The sequence below is a fragment of the Cherax quadricarinatus genome, chromosome 21, assembly GCF_038502225.1.
Source record: "Cherax quadricarinatus isolate ZL_2023a chromosome 21, ASM3850222v1, whole genome shotgun sequence".
In the NCBI taxonomy this organism is placed as follows: Eukaryota; Metazoa; Arthropoda; class Malacostraca; order Decapoda; family Parastacidae; genus Cherax; species Cherax quadricarinatus.
In genome coordinates this window covers 26,309,642-26,330,302 of record NC_091312.1, presented here as the reverse complement: position 1 = coordinate 26,330,302, position 20,661 = coordinate 26,309,642, and the positions used below count along the sequence as shown (strand labels likewise).

Genomic DNA, 20,661 nt, shown 5'->3' with positions numbered 1-20,661 from the left:
GTCCGATTAGCCATTCTAATATGCAGTCATAAATTGGTTGACATTATTTATACAATTATTACAATAATGCAGTAGTCTGCATAACAGTAAATCTTCTAATTTTTGTATGAACAAAAATTCAAAATAGAAAGCAAGAATAATACAAGAGGGGGCTGGAGATGTGACTGATGAACAGAGAAAATGTTATTTTAGTGCCAGGAATGTCTGCATTGTTTATTCTGGACCCTATTTTGAAATTACCATCTTTTTTAATTGGCATGACCACTTTATTGGGTAGTTGAAATCGGTCAATGGGCAGTTTCTTGTACTCAATTGATAGAACAAATGTAGTTCTAAAGAAATAGCTATGAGTTTGGGCGACTGGAACACTGGAACTGGCCAAAAAGGGGTTCAAGGTGGGCAACGTTGCCAATGCATAAACATCACTGAGATCGCTAAATTCGCGAGAGTGTAATTCCATAAGTTTTCCATCAAATTTCATACTTTTGGTGTTATTAACATCGGGAAAAGATTATTATTTCACGAGAAAAAATATTTTCTTTTTCAAAAATTATCAAACACAGACACGCACTTTAGGATTTGGAGTCGTGACAGTCAAAGAGTTAAGGGTTAATAAAAAAAATTATTTCATCTTATAAAATGGTAATATTTTTCTAAAGGCAAGATATCCAAAATGCAACATTTCATGTGCAGTAGGGCCCTGCTTTACGGAGCTTCGCCTTACGGCGTTCCACTAATACGGTGATGTCAAATTATGACCAAAATTTGCTATACGGCAAGCGGTTTTTCGGATACGGCGCGCCCCACCCGGTTTGTTTACATTCTCTGTGACCACATCTATTATGTCAAGAATCTTTCCAAAATTTCAAGTGTTTTAAAGTTACTGCATATTTTATATGGACTCTGATAATTATACTTATGTGTACCTGTACCTAAATATACTTACACACTGTGCTGGTGTGCAGGTACACATTAAAATCGCTAAGAGTCTCTCTACTTATGACGCCAATACTACGTAATAACAATCACTCTTGGGCACACTAAATGTCTTATTTTACATTAATATAGGCATTTTCATTAATCCATCTATGATATTTTCCTCAAAATTATATATGAAACCCGTTACATAGCATATAAACATGATACATACACTCAGAATAAAAATTGACGTAAATACGAGATTTGTTTGCAAAGCAGCTGTGTAGGGAGTGTCGGAAGAATTATGTTTTCTCTAGTCAAACTGGGGGATAACTGTAGACAAATATTCTTTTCGTATGCCTTCATTCTATATATAGCAATTCACGACCCTTGTGGGTTTAGTGCTTTTTATTATGATAATAATAATAATAATAATAATATCTTCATTCACTCTAAAAATGGTGTGTTGCTGTTTGTTTATTCTGTACTAACTTGTACAACTTGTACACAATGTAAGAGTATTTGTACTGTGAGGTAATTATTATTATAATAAAAAAAATATATTGAGATAAATGTTTTACAAGCTCTTACAAACGTGCGTGAATGAACTAAAAGTAGACACACATTAATACGCATTTATTACACCTGACCAAGTGATCACCCACTACCTGTTCAGTTTGTATTCTAACATTGTCTGAACTCTGTATCTCGTTCACTCTCTCTTTTACTCTTTCGTTAACTAGTTGGCTCTCACTGAAGATGGCATCTAAGCTTAGGTGTGATAAAAAAGAGGAGTCGTAAGCCTCTTGCTTTAAGTGCCAAGTTAGAGGATGATGGTGTGCCATTCTGATTTTATTCAATAAACACCCTGCCACTCACCTCTCACATTAATATTAATATTTTAAGGTAAGTAATAAGTGTACTCTGTGTGTATCTTACCTTTTATTGTGTTTTTAATGCGTATTTCTATTGCTAACTTAATATAAGTTAGTGTAAACTTGTCTGGCATTTATTGCATATTTTATATGTGCTCTGATAATAATACAGTGGACCCCCGCATAACGATCACCTCTGAATGCAACCAATTATGTAAGTGTATTTATGTAAGTGCGTTTGTACGTGTATATTTGGGAGTCTGAAATGGACTAATCTACTTCACAATATTCCTTATGGGAACAAATTCGGTCAGTACTGGCACCTGAACATACTTCTGGAGTGAAAAAATATCATTAACCGGGGGTCCACTGTACTTGTGGAGCTGTGTGGTAGCCGGCCGGAGGGACAACATTACGTTTTCTCTGTTCAGCCATCAGAGAAAACGTGTATAAAGCTGCGTTTGGCCCAGTCACTCCCCCACTCCGCTTTTGTTTACAATTTTCGGCATGAATTATTCATTACTCCTTCCTTCGTTTATGATGGCATCTAAAGGTAGTTGTTAGAAACGATTAAATTCAGTGAACAAGGTATGTCGATGTTAATAATATGGCTCTGGGCCACAGTGTAGGTACCCGGTAGGTGTAGCCCAGGCAGGCTACACCTACTGGCTACCTACACTGACTTCATACAAATAAAAACTACTCACCTCTCTTCCTATATTAAGACTACACATATTTTAAGGTAAATAATGAGTGTACTGTATGTGTATTTTAACACAGGGATGTTTTAAATATCGCATATTAAGTATGAGACGGGGAGCCAGGACTACCTACACCAAGGCTACCTCCACCTGACTTCCTACAAATAAGTAGTACTCACCTCTCTCCCTACAGATAAGTAATGAATGTACTGTGAATGTATTTTACTTTGTGTTTTTAATGCCTAGTTCTATTACTAACTTAATATAATTTAGTGTAAACTTGTTGTCTGACATTTATATGCATTTATAAATGGAAAAAATGGCGTTCTGCCTTCCGGCGATGTCTGCTTTCCGGCGACAGCCTGGAACCTTACCCGCCATATAAGTGGGGCCCTAATGTAATACTTAAAAGAATTTTTTTTTTTTTCAACAAGTCGGCCGTCTCCCACCGAGGCAGGGTGACGCAAAAAAGAAAGAAAATCCCCAAAAAGAAAATACTTTCATCATCATTCAACACTTTCACCACACTCACACATTATCACTGTTTTTGCAGAGGTGCTCAGAATACAACAGTTTAGAAGCATATACGTATAAAGATACACAACATATCCCTCCAAACTGCCAATATCCCAAACCCCTCCTTTAAAGTGCAGGCATTGTACTTCCCATTTCCAGGACTCAAGTCTGACTATATGAAAATAACCGGTTTCCCTGAATCCCTTCACTAAATATTACCCAGCTCACACTCCAACAGATCGTCAGGTCCCAAGTATCATTCGTCTCCATTCACTCCTATCTAACACGCTCATGCACGCTTGCTGGAAGTCCAAGCCCCTCACCCACAAAACCTCCTTCACCCCCTCTTTCCAACCCTTTCGAGGACGACCCCTACCCCTCCTTCCTTCCCCTATAGATTTATATGCTTTCCATGTCATTCTACTTTGATCCATTCTCTCTAAATGACCAAACCACCTCAACAACCCCTCTTCTGCCCTCTGACTAATGCTTTTATTAACTCCACACCTTCTCCTAATTTCCACACTCGGAATTTTCTGCATAATATTTACACCACACAATGCCCTTAGACAGGACATCTCCACTGCCTCCAACCGTCTCCTCGCTGCTGCATTTACCACCCAAGCTTCACATCCGTATAAGAGTGTTGGTACTACTATACTTTCATACATTCCCTTCTTTGCCTCCATAGATAACATTTTTTGACTCCACATATACCACAACGCACCACTCACCTTTTTTCCCTCATCAATTCTATGATTAACCTCATCCTTCATAAATCCATCCGCCGACACGTCAACTCCCAAGTATCTGAAAACATTCACTTCTTCCATACTCCTCCTCCCCAATTTGATATCCAATTTTTCTTTATCTAAATCATTTGATACCCTCATCACCTTACTCTTTTCTATGTTCACTTTCAACTTTCTACCTTTACACACATTCTCAAACTCATCCACTAACCTTTGCAATTTTTCTTTAGAATCTCCCATAAGCACAGTATCATCAGCAAAAAGTAACTGTGTCAATTCCCATTTTGAATTTGATTCCCCATAATTTAACCCCACCCCTCTCCCGAACACCCTAGCATTTACTTCTTTTACAACCCCATCTATAAATATATTAAACAACCATGGTGACATTACACATCCCTGTCTAAGACCTACTTTTACCGGGAAGTATTTTCCCTCTCTTCTACACACCCTAACCTGAGCCTCACTATCCTCATAAAAACTCTTAACAGCATTTAGTAACTTACCACCTATTCCATATACTTGCAACATCTGCCACATTGCTCCTCTATCCACTCTATCATATGCCTTTTCTAAATCCATAAATGCAATAAAAACTTCCCTACCTTTATCTAAATACTGTTCACATATATGCTTCAATGTAAACACTTGATCTACACATCCACTACCCACTCTGAAGCCTCCCTGCTTATCCGCAATCCTACATTCTGTCTTACCTCTAATTCTTTCAATTACAACCCTACCGTATACTTTTCCTGGTATACTCAGTAAGCTTATTCCTCTATAATTTTTACAATCTCTTTTGTCCCCTTTCCCTTTATATAAAGGGACTATACATGCTCTCCGCCAATCCCTAGGTACCTTCCCCTCTTTCATACATTTATTAAACAAAAGTACCAACCACTCCAACACTATATCCCCCCCTGCTTTTAACATTTCTGTCATGATCCCATCAGTTCCAGCTGCTTTACTCCCTTTCATTCTACGTAATGCCTCATAAATCTTTAAGTGTTACATGAAATGTTGGAGGTCAAGGAGCACTGTAAGCAACAGCTCAAGCCAATCCAATGCTCAAGCTAACCAAATTCCTTGCTATTTCACTACTATACTTTTCATACTATCCACTGATTGCAAGAAATTGCCCATATAACCATCATGACAATCCTATTAAGACCCGAAAATTCAGTAATTCAGCCAATTTTGGACTATTTTCAACAGTCCAAAACAAAAACTGTAAGCATTCCAGCCATTAACCCTTTGACTGTTTTGGTCGTATATATACGTCTTACGAGCCACCATTTTTGAAGTATATATACTCATGAATTCTAGAAGCTTCAAATCAAGCAGGAGAAAGTTGGTAGGCCCACATGTGAGAGAATGGGTCTGTGTGGTCAGTGTGCACCATATAAAAAAAATCCTGCAGCACACAGTGCATAACGAGAAAAAAAAAACTCCGACCGTTCTTTAATTAAAATGCCGATTTTGTGGTCCATTTTCGTATAGTATTTATGGTTGTATTCTCACTTTATTGGTCTCATTTGATAGAACAGAAAACATATTATAGAAACAGAGGTGATTTTGATTGGTTTTACTATGAAAAGAGCCTTGAAATGGAGCTCAAAGTAGGGGAAATGTTTGATTTTTGCCAAAATGTTTGATTTTTGCCAATGTTCAAAAGTAAACAAATGATGTCATTTTCCAATAAATGTCCAGGTAGCCATTCTAATATGCAGCCATGAATGGGTTGACATTATTTATACAATTATTACAATATTGCAGTAGTCTGCTTAACAGTAAATCTTCTATTTTTTGTTTGAATAAAAATTCAAAACAGAAAGCAAGAGTAATATCAGAGGGGCCTGGAGATGTGACTGACAAACAAAAAATATGTGATTTTAGAGCCAGGAATGTCGGCATTGTTCATTCTGAACCCTATTTTGAAATTGTCATATTTTTTAATTTTCGTGAAACTGGCCAAATTGCAAATTTCTGACCACGTTATTGGGTAGTTCAAATAGGTAAATGGGCAGTTTCTTGTACTCAATCGATAGAAAAATGGAGTTCTAAAGAAATAGCCATGAGTTTGGTTGACTGGAACAATGGAATTACCCGAAAATATGGCTCAAAGTGGGCGGAATCGCCGATTCATAAATATCGCCAAGGTTGCTAACTTCGTGAGAGCATAATTCCGTCAGTTTTCCATCAAATTTTGTTCTTTTGGTATCATTACAATCGGAAAAATATTCTCTATCATTTCACAAGAAAAAATAATTTTTTATTTTTTTTTAATTTTGTAACACCGGGAGACATCAGGATTTGGGGTTGCGACAGTCAAGGGGTTAAAGCAACCTTCCTCTTTTCATTAATCATATCTCCAGGCCTCTCCTATATAACACTTGCCCTCCATTTCTGATCCTTCGTCCTTAACTAAAAACCATAACCAAGAATGCTTGGTTGTGGTTTAGGTCATCCCAATAATTAAAACAGGCTTTGTAAAAACCCATACAACAGGGTGAGGAGGTCCCTTTCTCTCTCCAGATATAATGCCCAAAATCAATCATTTCTTGCCAATCTGATGCCTATTTCAGGCTACTTCTAGCATGTTTTCCTGTCAATCTATTGGTACTATTAAGTTGTTAATAAAACCATGAAAAGCACCCTAAAGAATACCTCAAAGTTACCTCATGGTAAATATATCAGTACATGCAGAAACACATCACACATTGTATTAACATTGGTAGAATTACGGACAATGTATACTTACGTAAGTAAACATCTCCATCAGGGTTTGGGTGTAGCTCATGAAGAACTGGGAGAACAGGAGGCTGGTGTTGTTGCAAGAAGTGCACCACCATCAGCGGGAATACATGAGGAGGAAGAGTTCCTCGTGTCTGGTCATCTATCTGGCAAAGCTAAAGCATAGGTTGAGGTTAATTAATGACTTTTTAAATAAAATAATGTAATGTCACAGGAAAAAAATGATTTTTGCAACTAATGGTTCTTTGCTTCTGCCATAATTGTATGACTCAACTCGGCAATTAAACTATCACAGATCGGATGTGGCTTGAACCCATGGCAGGAGAGTCCTAAAATCTCAAGTAAACATAAGGAATGATCAGTACAACCTAACATAAATACTAGGTTAATAAAACCTTGCATACACTTAAGAAATAAGGGCACACTAACTTTGGTAGCAAGCCAATGTACTGGATCACACAATACACAATAAAACCTAAATTACTTTAACATTCTCCTTTCATCCTTTAGTATTCTGCACCTACTCAAACTAAAAACCCATTTATATCATGAAATCATCATACTGTACTATATACACTGTATACCTTGTGCATGTACTTGTAGTATATAAAGACATTATTATTATTATTATTATTATTATTATTATTATTATTATTATTATTATTTCACTCAGTTGTTTGTTGGGCTGTCTTATTGAAACTTGGGCAATGTATGATGGAAAGACGCTTCTTGACAACGATAACAGAGTTCACTTCTCAGCCATTAGCAGCCCCATAGCGGTATATTTTCATACGGTTTTTATGGTTGTATTCTCGTTTTTTGGTCTCATTTGATAGAGTGGAAGATATATTACAGAAATAGAGACGATTTTGATTGCTTTCATGATGAAAAGTACCCTGAAATTGAGTTCAAAGTAGCGGAAATGTTCTATTTTTTTAGTGATGTTCAAGAGTAAACAAATGACATCACCGTCCAATACCTGTCCACCTGCCAATCCAAATTCCAATACGCAGTCAAGGATGGGTTGACATTATTTATACAATTATTACAATAATGCAGTAGTCTGCATAAGAGTAATTTTTTTTTTTTTTTTAACGAGTCGGCCGTCTCCCACCGAGGCAGGGTGACCCAAAAAAGAAAGAAAATCCCCAAAAAGAAAATACTTTCATCATCATTCAACACTTTCACCACACTCACACATTATCACTGTTTTTGCAGAGGTGCTCAGAATACAACAGTTTAGAAGCATATACACGTACGTATAAAGATACACAACATATCCCTCCAAAATGCCAATATTCCAAACCCCTCCTTTAAAGTGCAGGCATTGTACTTCCCATTTCAAGGACTCAAGTCCGACTATATGAAAATAACCGGTTTCCCTGAATCCCTTCACTAAACATTACCCTGCTCACACTCCAACAGATCGTCAGGTCCAAAGTACCATTCGTCTCCATTCACTCCTATCTAACACGCTCACGCACGCTTGCTGGAAGTCCAAGCCCCTCGCCCACAAAACCTCCTTTACCCCCTCTATCCAACCCTTTCGAGGATGACCCCTGCCCCGCCTTCCTTCCCCTATAGATTTATATGCTTTCCATGTCATTCTTCTTTGATCCATTCTCTCTAAATGACCAAACCACCTCAACAACCCCTCTTCTGCCCTCTGACTAATATTTTTATAAACTCCACACCTTTTCCTAATTTCCACACTCCGAATTTTCTGCATAATATTTACACCACACATTGCCCTTAAACAGGACATCTCCACTGCCTCCAACCGTCTCCTCACTGCTGCATTTACCTCCCAAGCTTCACATCCATATAAGAGTGTTGGTACTACTATACTTTCATACATTCCCTTCTTTGCCTCCATAGATAACGTTTTTCGACTCCACATATACCTCAACATACCACTCACCTTTTTTCCCTCATCAATTCAATGATTAACCCTTTGACTGTTTCTGATGTATAAATACCTCTTATGAGCCAATGTTTCTGACGTATTTATATGCATAAATTCTAGCAGCTTCAAATCAAGCAGGAGAAAGCTGGTAGGCCCACATGTGAGAGAATGGGTCTCCATGGTCAGTGTGCACCATATAAAAAAAATCGGAGAGCCAGTGGTGCATTGTGGGAATGCCATTTCAGTTGTCCATTTTCAGCATGTCTAGCGGTAAGAAATATGTGATTTCCCAGCAAATCTGGGACTCTTCTCTTCCCAAGTGATGCTCTAACACAGATGGAAGTGTCAGTGAAGATCAATTTCATGATTTGGAGGAGTTTGAGACCAAAAGCAATGGAGGAGGAGGAGGGGAGGAAGAGGAGGAGGAGGGGAGGAGGAGGAGAAGAGGAGGAGGAGGAGGAGGAGGAGAAGAGGAGGAGAAGAGGAGGAGGAGGAGGAGGAGGAAGAAGAAGAAGATGTAATAATATTGTTCCCTTGAAGCAAGAAAAAAAAAGTCCACCCCATGACAGTGACAAGATAAGGGGAGATAACATCTGATAAGAGCTGACTTTGATGAGCGTAAACGAGGGTAGAGCTAAGGAAATATTACATGACCATCCCCCTCCCTTTGTTTTTGCTGGTACACAAACATTTCTGTCTGTCTATTTGTCTGTCTGTCAAGCTCCCTGTCTGTCCATCTAGCTCTCTGTCTCAGAGAGCCACAAGACTGTGTCATCACTTTTACTCACATCTTCAAGCAGAGTATAGCACTTTGTCTGGATTTCTTGGGTTATCCTAGGTAATTTACACTATGTATACTTGTATTTATGTGTACCTGTGAGACAGAGATAGGCAGACAGATAGAAAGAGAGACAGATTGAAAGATATAGAATGAGGGAGAAAGATAATTAGATAGAATGGAGGAGGGGAAGCAGCATCCGACCCCATTGTTTTGACATGCAGGAGGGGGAGTGAGTAATGAGACAATATGTCACTTTGACAGCTGCCGACTTCTGACTCAAAACAATTATAAGCCACACACTCGCACACAAGACAAGGAGGAGGAGGAGGAGGAGGAGGAGGAGGAGGAGGAGGAGAAGGAGGAGGAGGAGGAGGAGGAGGAGAAGGAGGAGGAGGAGGAGGAGGAGGAGAAGGAGAAGGAGGAGGAGGAGGAGGAGAAGGAGAAGGAGGAGGAGGAGGAGAAGGAGGAGAAGGAGGAGGAGGAGGAGGAGGAGGAGGAGGAGGAGGAGGAGGAGGAGGAGGAGGAGGAGGAGGAGGAGGAGGAGGAGGAGTAGGAGGAGGAGGAGGAGGAGGAGGAGGAGGAGGAGGAGGAGGAGGAGGAGGAGGAGGAGGAGGAGTAGGAGGAGGAGGAGGAGGAGGAGGAGGAGGAGGAGGAGGAGGAGGAGGAGGAGGAGGAGGAGGAGGAGGAGGAGGAGGAGGAGGAGGAGGAGGAGGAGGAGGAGGAGGAGGAGGAGGAGGAGGAGGAGGAGGAGGAGGAGGAGGAGGAGGAGGAGGATTGTTTGTTTTTGTAAACAAGTTTTGTAAACAATATATTGATAATTATGTTTGTGTGCTTATTGTGTTGTATACAACGAGTGTATATATGTACATTGCACCTTACTTTGGTCTCATAGGCCACATAAGTTATGTGAAAAAATAAAATAGTGAAAAAAAAAAACAAAAAACCTTCAATTACAAGTAAACTAAAGTTTACCGGGTGAGGGTGAGCGGCAGTCGCCGCTGTTGCCATATGCGGCTCATTTTCTGCAAACTTCACGGCTCTATATCTCGGTAAGTACCGATGGCAAAAATTTTTTTTGGGGACTAAAATACTCAGAAAAATAATCTTAACATTTTCATAAGAAAAAATAAATTTTTTTTTTTTTAATATTTGTCGACATAGAATGACAGTTTCAGAGAGGGGCCTGAAACAATCATAAATCCATCATAAATCCATCCGCCGTCACGTCAACTCCCAAGTATCTGAAAACATTCACTTCTTCCATACTCCTCCTCCCCAATTTGATATCCAATTTTTCTTTATCTAAATCATTTGATACCCTCATCACCTTACTCTTTTCTATGTTCACTTTCAACTTTCTACCTTTACACACATTCTCAAACTCATCCACTAACCTTTGCAATTTTTCTTTAGAATCTCCCATAAGCACAGTATCATCAGCAAAAAGTAACTGTGTCAATTCCCATTTTGAATTTGATTCCCAAAAATTTAATCCCACCCCTCTCCTGAACACCCTAGCATTTACTTCTTTTACAACCCCATCTATAAATATATTAAACAACCATGGTGACATTACACATCCCTGTCTAAGACCTACTTTTACCGAGAAGTAGTCTCCCTCTCTTCTACACACCCTAACCTGAGCCTCCCTATCCTCATAAAAACTCTTTACAGCATTTAGTAACTTGCCACCTATTCCATATACTTGCAACATCTGCCACCTTGCTCCTCTATCCACTATCATATGCCTTTTTTAAATCCAAAAATGCAATAAAAACTTCCCTACCTTTATCTAAATACTGTTCACATATATGCTTCAATGTAAACACTTGATCTACACATCCCCTACCCACTGTAAAACCTTCTTGCTCATCCGCCATCCTACATTCTGTCTTACCTCTAATTCTTTCAATTATAACCCTACCGTACACTTTTCCTGGTATACTCGGTAAACTTATTCCTCTATAATTTTTACAATCTCTCTTGTCCCCTTTCCCTTTATATAAAGGGACTATACATGCTCTCTGCCAATCCCTAGGTACCTTCCCCTCTTTCATATATTTATTAAACAAAAGTACCAACCACTCCAAGACTATATCCCCCCCTGCTTTTAACATTTCTGTCATGATCCCATCAGTTCCAGCTGCTTTACCCCCTTTCATTCTACGTAATGCCTCACGCACCTCCCCACACTTACATTCTGCTCTTCTTCACTCCTAAAAGATGGTATACCCCCCTGGTTAGTGCATGAAATTACCACCTCCCTTTCTTCCTCAACATTTAAAAGTTCCTCAAAATATTCTCGCCATCTACCTAATACCTCCCTCTCCCCATCTACTAACTCCCCTACTCTGTTTTTAACTGACAAATCCATACTTTCCCTAGGCTTTCTTAACTTAACTCACTCCAAAATTTTTTCTTATTTTCATTAAAATTTCTTGACAGTGCCTCTCCCACTCTATCATCTGCTCTCCTTTTGCACTCTCTCACCACTCTCTTTACCTTTCTTTTACTCTCTATATACTCTGCTCTTCGTATAACAATTCTGTTTGTAAAAACTTCTCATAAGCTACCTTTTTCTCTTTTATCACACCCTTTACTTCATCATTCCACCAATCACTCCTCTTTCCTCCTGCCAGCACCCTCCAATAACCACATACTTCTGCCCCACATTCTAATACTGCATTTTTAAAACTATTCCAACCCTCTTCAATGCCCCCCCATCCCTGCTACTCATCTTTGCACTAGCCCACCTTTCTGCCAATAGTCGCTTATATCTCACCCGAACTTCCTCCTCCCTTAGTTTATACACTTTCCCCTCCCTCTTACTTGTTGTTGCCACCTTCCTCTTTTCCCATCTACCTCTTACTCTAACTGTAGCTACAACTAAATAATGATCCGATATATCAGTTGCCCCTCTATAAACATGTACATCCTGGAGCCTACCCATCAACCTTTTATCCACCAATACATAATCTAACAAGCTACTTTCATTACGTGCTACATCATACCTTGTATATTTATTTATCCTCTTTTTCATAAAATATGTATTACTTATTACCAAATCTCTTTCTACACATAGCTCAATTAAAGGCTCCCCATTTACATTTACCCCTGGCACCCCAAATTTACCTACTACTCCCTCCATTTACATTTTTACCCACTTTAGCATTGAAATCCCCAACCACCATTACTCTCACACTTGATTCAAAACTCCCCACGCATTCCCCCAACATTTCCCAAAATCTCTCTCTCTCCTCTACACTTCTCTCTTCTCCAGGTGCATACACACTTACTATAACCCACTTTTCACATCCAATCTTTATTTTACTCCACATAAGCCTTGAATTTATACATTTACAGTCCCTCTTTTCCTGCCATAGCTTATCCTTCAACATTTTTGCTGCTCCTTCTTTAGCTCTAACTCTATTTGAAACCCCTGACCTAATCCCATTTATTCCTCTCCATTGAAACTCTCCCACCCCCTTCACCTTTGTTTCACTTAAAGCCAGGACATCCAGCTTCTTCTCATTCATAACATCCACAATCATCTCTTTCTTATCATTTGCACAACATCCACGCACATTCAGACTTCCCACTTTGACAATTTTCTTATTATTCTTTTTAGTAATCTTTGCAGGAAAAGGGGTTACTAGCCCATTGTTCCCGGCATTTTAGTTGACTTTTACAACACGCATGGCTTAAGGAGGAAAAATTCTTATTCCACTTCCCCTTCACTAAGTACTACCCTGCTCACACTCCAACAGATCGTCAGGTCCCAAATACCATTCGTCTCCATTCACTCCTATCAAACACACTCATGCACACCTGCTGGAAGTCCAAGCCCCTCGCCCACAAAACCTCCCTTACCCCTTCCTTCCAACCTTTTCGAAGGACGACCCCTACCCCGCCTTCCTTCCCCTACAGATTTATACGCTCTCCATATCATTCTACTTTGATCCATTCTCTCTAAATGACCAAACCACCTCAACAACCCCTCTTCAGCCCTCTGACTAATACTTTTATTAACTCCACACCTTCTCCTAATTTCCACACTCTGAATTTTCTGCATAACATTTTTTGTGTGAACAAAAATTCCAAATGGTAAGCAAGAGTAATATAAGAGGGGCCTGGAGTCGTGACTAATAAACAGAGAAAATGTTGTTTTAGTGCCAGGAATGTCTGCATTGTTTATTCTGGACCCTATTTTGAAATTGGCATCTGTTGAAATTTGTGTGAAATTAGCAAAGTTGCCAATTTCTGACCACTTTATTGGGTAGTTGAAATTGGTGAATGGGCGGTTTCTTGTACTCAGTCGACAGAAGTAAGTAAATAAGTAAGTTTATTCAGGTATACACAAATACAGTTACATAGATTATCATACATAGCTGCATATGTATAGAGAACCTAGGATAACCCAAAAAAGTCAGACAAAGTGATTTATTTCCAGTACCTGGCTTGGGCTTGCCATATATGATATTTGGTAAATATTTTTTTTCTCAGTTGTTTGTTGGGCTATCTTATTGAAACTTGGGCAATGTATGACGGAAAGATGCTTCTTAACCTACACCAAAAATGAAAAATAAAAACGGATGATAAATAAGGGAGTTCACTTCTCAGTCATTAGCCGCCTCTTTGCTGTACATTTTCATATGATTTTTATGGTTGCATTCTTGTTTTTTTGGTCTCATTTGATAGCATGGAAGATATATTACAGAAATAGATATGATTTTGATTGGTTTCACGGCGAAAAGTACCTTGAAATTGAGCTCAAATTAGCGAAAATGTTCGATTTTTGCCGATGTGCAATGAACTTTCTTGAGTAAGTCAAGTTGGTTAATTTTATTAAGTGTATTCTAACCTAACCACTCTGTAATCTGGCAAACTCAGTAATCCAGCACACTACAGGTCCCAATCATGCTGGATTTGTGATGGCACACCTGTATCAGCATCGGCCTGAGACTGAATACCAATGCTGGTAAAAATTTTGGTATCATCCCATCCCTAATTGAAAATTCATAATTCTGAGTTGGCGCTTCCTTGAATTTATATCCCAAAAGTGTCAGAGGTTCCCGACTCTTCAAACTCCTCCTGTGCATAAGGGGAATTACCAACATGCCTCTGGCTGTCAAGTTAATCTAAATTAGTGGGCCCAGAGTTACACCATACATACAAACATATTTACTCTTGCAATCAGGGGAATTTATACAACTCTACAGATTTTTACAGCAATGTAATATATATTATGCAGTATTGATAGAGCAAAAATTTTAATTCGATAGGAGTAAATGGAGACGAATGGATTTTGGGACTTGACGAGCTGTTGGAGTGTGAGCAGGGTAATATTTAGTGAAGGGATTCAGGGAAACCGGTTATTACAGATTTAGCCGGACTTGAGTCCTGGAAATGGAAAGTACAATGCTTGCACTTTAAAGGAGGGGTCTGGGATATTAACAGTTTGGAGGGACTTCTAAACTGTTGCATATGAGTGCCTCTGGAAAGACAGTGATTATGTATGAGTGTGGTGAAAGTGTTGAATGATGATGAAAGTATTTTCTTTTTTGGGGATTTTCATTCTTTTTGGATCACCCTGCCTTAGTGAGAGATGGCCGACTTGAAAAAAAAAAAAAAACAGTATCAAATGATACTAAAATAAATTTAAAACAAAAATATTCATTAACTTTAAAATCAATATTAAAATATCATACCTGAGCCCAGTATCTGAAAGCCACACCCAAGATTGGCACCCGTGGATCCAAGGAAGCATAATCAGCCAATAACTGATTAGTAAGCTTGGAAGATGTAGTACTTGCCCCTACTACCATACGCAAATTGGTCTTGGCATGAGTGAAGGACATAGTTGGGAAAGATGATGACAGATCATTGATTACATCTCTGGAAAAAAGTTAAAACATTTTGGAAGTTAAATGCACATAGTTTACATTGTTTCATATTTTATTCAATACCACTGTATGCTAAATTAAATATGTAGAAGAATAAAGCCAAGTCATAACTACCATATGAAATTCATGAGAAATATTTAGGCCAAATTTACCAGATACTGTAATTCTAAGCATGCCAAAGAAATCAGTATCAGTGGTATTGGTAATTCTGATGGCATCGGTATCTTCATCTAATGAATCTTAAAGTGATATTTCAAACCAGGATACAAAACTCTTCTGCAAATTAAAATTCTACAGTGATTATTTCATACAAAACACTTGAACATTTACCTGTATATGTCACATTTTTCAACTAATTCTTTTACTGCTAACAGAGCAGTAGATGGATTAAGGTTCTCTTCCATAACAACATCAATGTTAATATCACTTGTTTTTAGGCAGAAACCACTCACAGATGAACCCACCATCTCCAAGTGACAACCTACAGAAGAAACAAACATGTTAATTCTTAGAAAACAAAAGACATTCACCTAAGTCTTTTAAGACAATAATCAAAAGCTCCAGCAATATTCGATATTACTAAATATACGCCAAACAGATGGCAAAAGCTATTGAAATTCAGTGTCACATGACAATGTGACAATACATTTAGCCAAGTGTGACTCCTAGAAGCCTGGGGATGTGATTAATGAACAGATGAAACATTGCATAAGCAGCTAGAGTTCCCAGTATGTTTATTCCAGACTCTTAGTTTTTAAAATTGTAATTTTTTTGAACTTTGAATAAAACTGGCCAAATTACAAAATTCCATGCTCATTATAGGGTAGCCCTGATAGCTCAATGAGCAGGTTCTGATGCTGAATCTATAGAATGGAAGGCATACTAGTGAAATATTAGCAACTGGGTTGATCTGAGCATTGGAACTGGCTTACAAGAGTACTCAAAAATAACAAAATAACCAATGAGTAAATTGCACTCAGAATGCCAACATTGCATCTGTGTAATTCCATAAGATTTCCATACAATTTCACATTTTTTGTCATTACCTTCAAAAAAGTCTCTCTACCTTTTTTAAATCGTGACACTGTCAGCACTTAATTTTAGGTGTCACAATAGAGAAAGTGTTAAATAGTATATACTGTACTTCAGGCTACAACCTTTTCAACCATCTTCTGGAACATGCAAAGATGTAAAGGTTTAATAGTTAAGAGTATATTCTTGAAACCCAAGTCAAAATTTTAATCACAACTTACCTTCAACTTTAGCAACAAGAAGATCATTGAGCTGGGTTAGAACTTCCTGCCGCTGTTTCAACATATCTGGAGTAACTTTCATCTGTTCAGCAATGGATTTAACCATTTTGTCAATAGAAGAAATATGTTCGTCCGTAGCTGGTGGCACATTCTTAAGAGTAGTTTCTACAGCTTTGGCCTAGAAAAGACAAACATAAGGATTTGGTTATAGTTAATGTCCTTTGAAGTCAGAAGGATCAAGAGAAAAGAGATAAGGAACAAAAAGGCACAATATCCTGACTGGAACAACACACAAATAACCTGCACATAGGACAGAAGCTTATGACAAGGTTTCGGTCAGACTTGAGCCATTGACTACACACATTAACACACGAGGACAGGGACAGGAGAGAGAGAGAGGAAGAAAAAGGAAATGGAGTAGTGGTAATGTGGTAGTGGGAGTGATAGTAATAGTAGTAGGTAGGGAGGAGTAGGTAGGGAGGAGTAGGTAGGGGAGTAGGTAAGGGGGAGTAGGTAGGGGGAGTAGGTAGGGGGAGTAGGTAGAGGGAGTAGGTAGGGGGAGTAGGTAGGGGAGTAGTAGGTAGGGGGAGTAGGTAGGGGGAGTAGGTAGGGGGAGTAGGTAGGGGGAGTAGGTAGGGGGAGTAGGTAGGGGAGTAGGTAGGGAGAGTAGGTATAGGGAGTAGGTATAGGGAGTAGGTAGGGGAAGTAGGTAGGGGAAGTAGGTAGGGGAAGTAGGTAGGGGAGTAGGTAGGGGAAGTAGGTAGGGGAAGTAGGTAGGGGGAGTAGGTAGGGGGAGTAGGTAGGGGGAGTAGGTAGGGGGAGTAGGTAGGGGGAGTAGGCAGGGGGAGTAGGCAGGGGGAGTAGGCAGGGGGAGTAGGCAGGGGGAGTAGTGATAGTGGCACAAGAGACAGAAAGGGGAGTGAAGTGAGGAGGCAGTGGCAGCAGAAGCAGCAGAAGTGGAGTAAGTCTAAGGACAAGAAAAAGAAGCACTGCAAGAGAGCTAATGGCCCATGAGGGTGGGACCAAAAACAGGAAAAAACTGAAGGACAGAACCCACCTAGGCAGAAGAAAGAAAATATATGAAAGGAGAAGAGGGAGAGGGAGAGGGAGAGAAGAAAATATCAGGTCAAGTTACTAGTGTGTCTATATTTTCTTGAACTGTGTTCAAGAAAATATAGAGAATACTTTACAAATTGGTGTCACACTAAAGCCCCCTTCAGCAGATGGCCTCAATGCAATTACCAAATACACATTTCTCATCTCAGCTTCTGTTTTACTATCTCCATATGTGTCTATGCTTCTGATGTTTGTTTATTACACTTCTGAGTTTGGATAATAGGATGATTTGTTCCAGAAATAACAATTATGGAAGAATCTGAATAACATACATCAAACATGCTATATACATGCTATACACAGAACCTACATCAAGCATAAGTACTGATTACAGTATATGCATAAGGGCCAGTACAACCCTTCAACTTAATATTGGACAGCCCAGGATCCATCACAACCCTTCAGAACAATAACAAAAATCAGTGTGATACTTCTCTTTTTCTTTTGATCATTTTTCAAATTTTTTATGCTATGCACTCATAAAGCGTTGATATGTCAACATTGTCTTCACCAGACAATGAACCCATCACTGGGGAGAACTTTTTTTAAAATTTCATCATTGAAAAGAAAATTAATAAGAAATAGATATGAAGGAGGGGTGTTAATGTTGCAGTTTAAAAACTGTAGTGTAAAGCACCCTTCTGGCAAGACAGTGATGGAGTGAATGATGGTGAAAGTTTTTCTTTTTCGGGCCACCCTGCCTTGGTGGGAATCGGCCGGTGTGATAATAATAAAAAAAAAAAAATAATAAAAAAAATTATTGTCCTTAGCTCAAGTTATAACCTGGGCTTCTATGAGAAAATGCAATTCATTTAACTTATTTTACACTTAACAAACCATTGTACCTAGAGCTCCAGGCAGAACTTTTAATTACAGCTAAGATAACTAAGCCATTTTACATATTTATGAGCATAAAATTACAACTAGTTATAAGAAATAGATTTACTGTAGTTCAAAAAGATAGGAATGTTGTGATTACTGTACCTGCAAGGCTGTAGATTTGCTCTCATGCAACCCATGTTATTTGCTCTAAAATCTGCAGTCCACTACATTCAGGGTAAGAGCTGTACAGATCAGTGTCAACATTGGGGACAAACTGATGCAGTGAAACCAAGGAATGAACTTTTGTCCATGACTACAAACATTGACTTTTTTTTTACTTATGTCAATGACATCTAATATTTTCAAAAAGGTCAGGTGCATTTTATACTTTCCAAGAATATTTCAAAGATTCATGTCTAAAAGAAAATACAATCCTTATCATTAACATTAATCAAAAGAAACAGGCCTACGATGTTTAGCCATGGCTTGCATTATTTCTCTTTGATCAATTGTCAGTTAAAACCATGGGAGCACTTCATTAATGTTTTCTTCAAAGCTGAGTAGATAAAAGTGCATAAATCTAGAGTGGGTGGGGGGTGTAAAGAGCAACTGGAGCAGTGTTTGAAGAAGATTGTGAAAGAAATATTGAACGGTAAAGCTTGAGCATCCACCAGGCACATATGAGCGTGGTAAATCAGAATGGAAACAAGAGGGCCTATGGAGTTTGTCATGTCGCTGTATTGTAGTACGAGCATAACATGATCTATCAAGATTCATGTGAACATGCTAGCTAGACTTGAGTTTAAGAAGCATAGTGCTTACAATTTGAAAGTGTAGGTGAGTGAATATTGGACCAATCCTTCTATTTCCTTCCAGAAAGATTAGAGTGATGATAAACATGTTATATTTAACGTCCCCTCTGCCATGACAGGTAATTATAACCAACGTTAAAAATAAATTATATTTTATAGCTAACACAGATCACAAATCTTTAGCATAAGTTCTTTCATTTTCATCTAAACCTGGAATGAGGGAAAAAAATTCTCTAATCTTTAAATTTTTGTAACAAGGTTAAACATATTGAAGCATGGTAAGTTCATAAGGTACTGCTACATAGTCTAATAACCAGAATAGGTTAATTTTGGGCTTTAAAAGAGGGTTAGCAGTTCCAGGAATAATATGTTTTAGGGCATGAAACAGGTTCCTAGGAACAGAACCCTCATCTATAACATTGTGTCTATGGGAACAACAGACTTACAATGATGTGACTGGCAAATGATCTTCAGGTAACAAATGGGTATTAAGTATGAAGGTCACCTGTAACTTCAATATCTTGTGCCCATATCCCAAATTATGACCCTGACTTATTATAATTATCTAAACAAAGCACTAGCAGCAGGGTATTTTTTGTATGTTTCAACATTATTATAGGACTCACAATTTTTTCTTCCATTCCTTGAGTTTTCAGTTGTATTTCTTGTTCATAAACAAATAAGTTTAAACAAACTTACTATTATTCTAACCTTAAATATATTCATAAATCTTTCTTTCTTTCTTTCAACGCACCAGCCGTATCCCACCGAGGCGGGGTGGCCCAAAAGGAAAAACAAGTTTCTCCTTTTACATTTAGTAATATATACAGGAGAAGGGGTTACTAGTCCCTTGTTCCCGGCATTTTAGTCGCCTTTTACAACACGCATGGCTTACGGAGGAAGAATTCTGTTCCACTTCCCCATGGAGATAAGAGGAAATAAACAAGAATACGAACTAGAAAGAAAATAGAAGAAAACCCAGAGGGGTGTGTAAATATATGCTTGTACATGTATGTGTAGTGTGACCTAAGTGTAAGTAGAAGTAGCAAGACGTACCTGAAATCTTGCATGTTTATGAGACAGACAAAAGACACCAGCAATCCTACCATCATGTAAAAACAATTACAGGCTTTCGTTTTACACTCACTTGGCAGGACGGTAGTACCTCCCTGGGTGGTTGCTGTCTACCAACCTACTACCTATAATATTCATAAATACTTCCATCAAATTTAAAATTCTTTCTAAACTGATGCCAAGTCTTGTTTCCAAATTTAAATAATGATACTGTACATTACAGCCCTTTTTTGTCATATTAACAAGATAGAAAAATAGCATGCAATAATAAACTACAAGCAAAATATCAAATAATGTATATAGGCATATTATAACCAACCTCCTTGAGTTTCCTGTGTCTGGTGTCAGAAATATGCCTTCTACAAACAACTAAGGAATCACAATGGTAATCACATAGACGGCAGAAGTACTTGGCCTTTGGAAATCTCATGGATTTCTGAAATCAAAAAGAAATATTAGTAACATTTACCAAGTT

The 20,661-nt window shown here is 38.5% G+C and overlaps 1 protein-coding gene across 3 annotated transcripts in view; it reads right to left on the bottom strand.

The window, feature by feature from the left end:
• LOC128688996 (terminal uridylyltransferase 4) overlaps positions 1-20,661 on the bottom strand; it is a 129,584-nt gene that overhangs the window by 79,866 nt on the left and 29,057 nt on the right. For all 3 annotated transcript variants that reach the window (XM_070087348.1, XM_070087350.1, XM_070087349.1), the window contains exons 5-9: positions 20,506-20,622; positions 16,363-16,540; positions 15,440-15,590; positions 14,915-15,101; positions 6,527-6,674 (exon numbers count right to left, since the gene is read on the bottom strand). In XM_070087348.1, the coding sequence (XP_069943449.1) occupies positions 6,527-6,674; positions 14,915-15,101; positions 15,440-15,590; positions 16,363-16,540; positions 20,506-20,622 (781 nt within the window). The remainder of the gene's footprint in view (positions 1-6,526; positions 6,675-14,914; positions 15,102-15,439; positions 15,591-16,362; positions 16,541-20,505; positions 20,623-20,661) is intronic.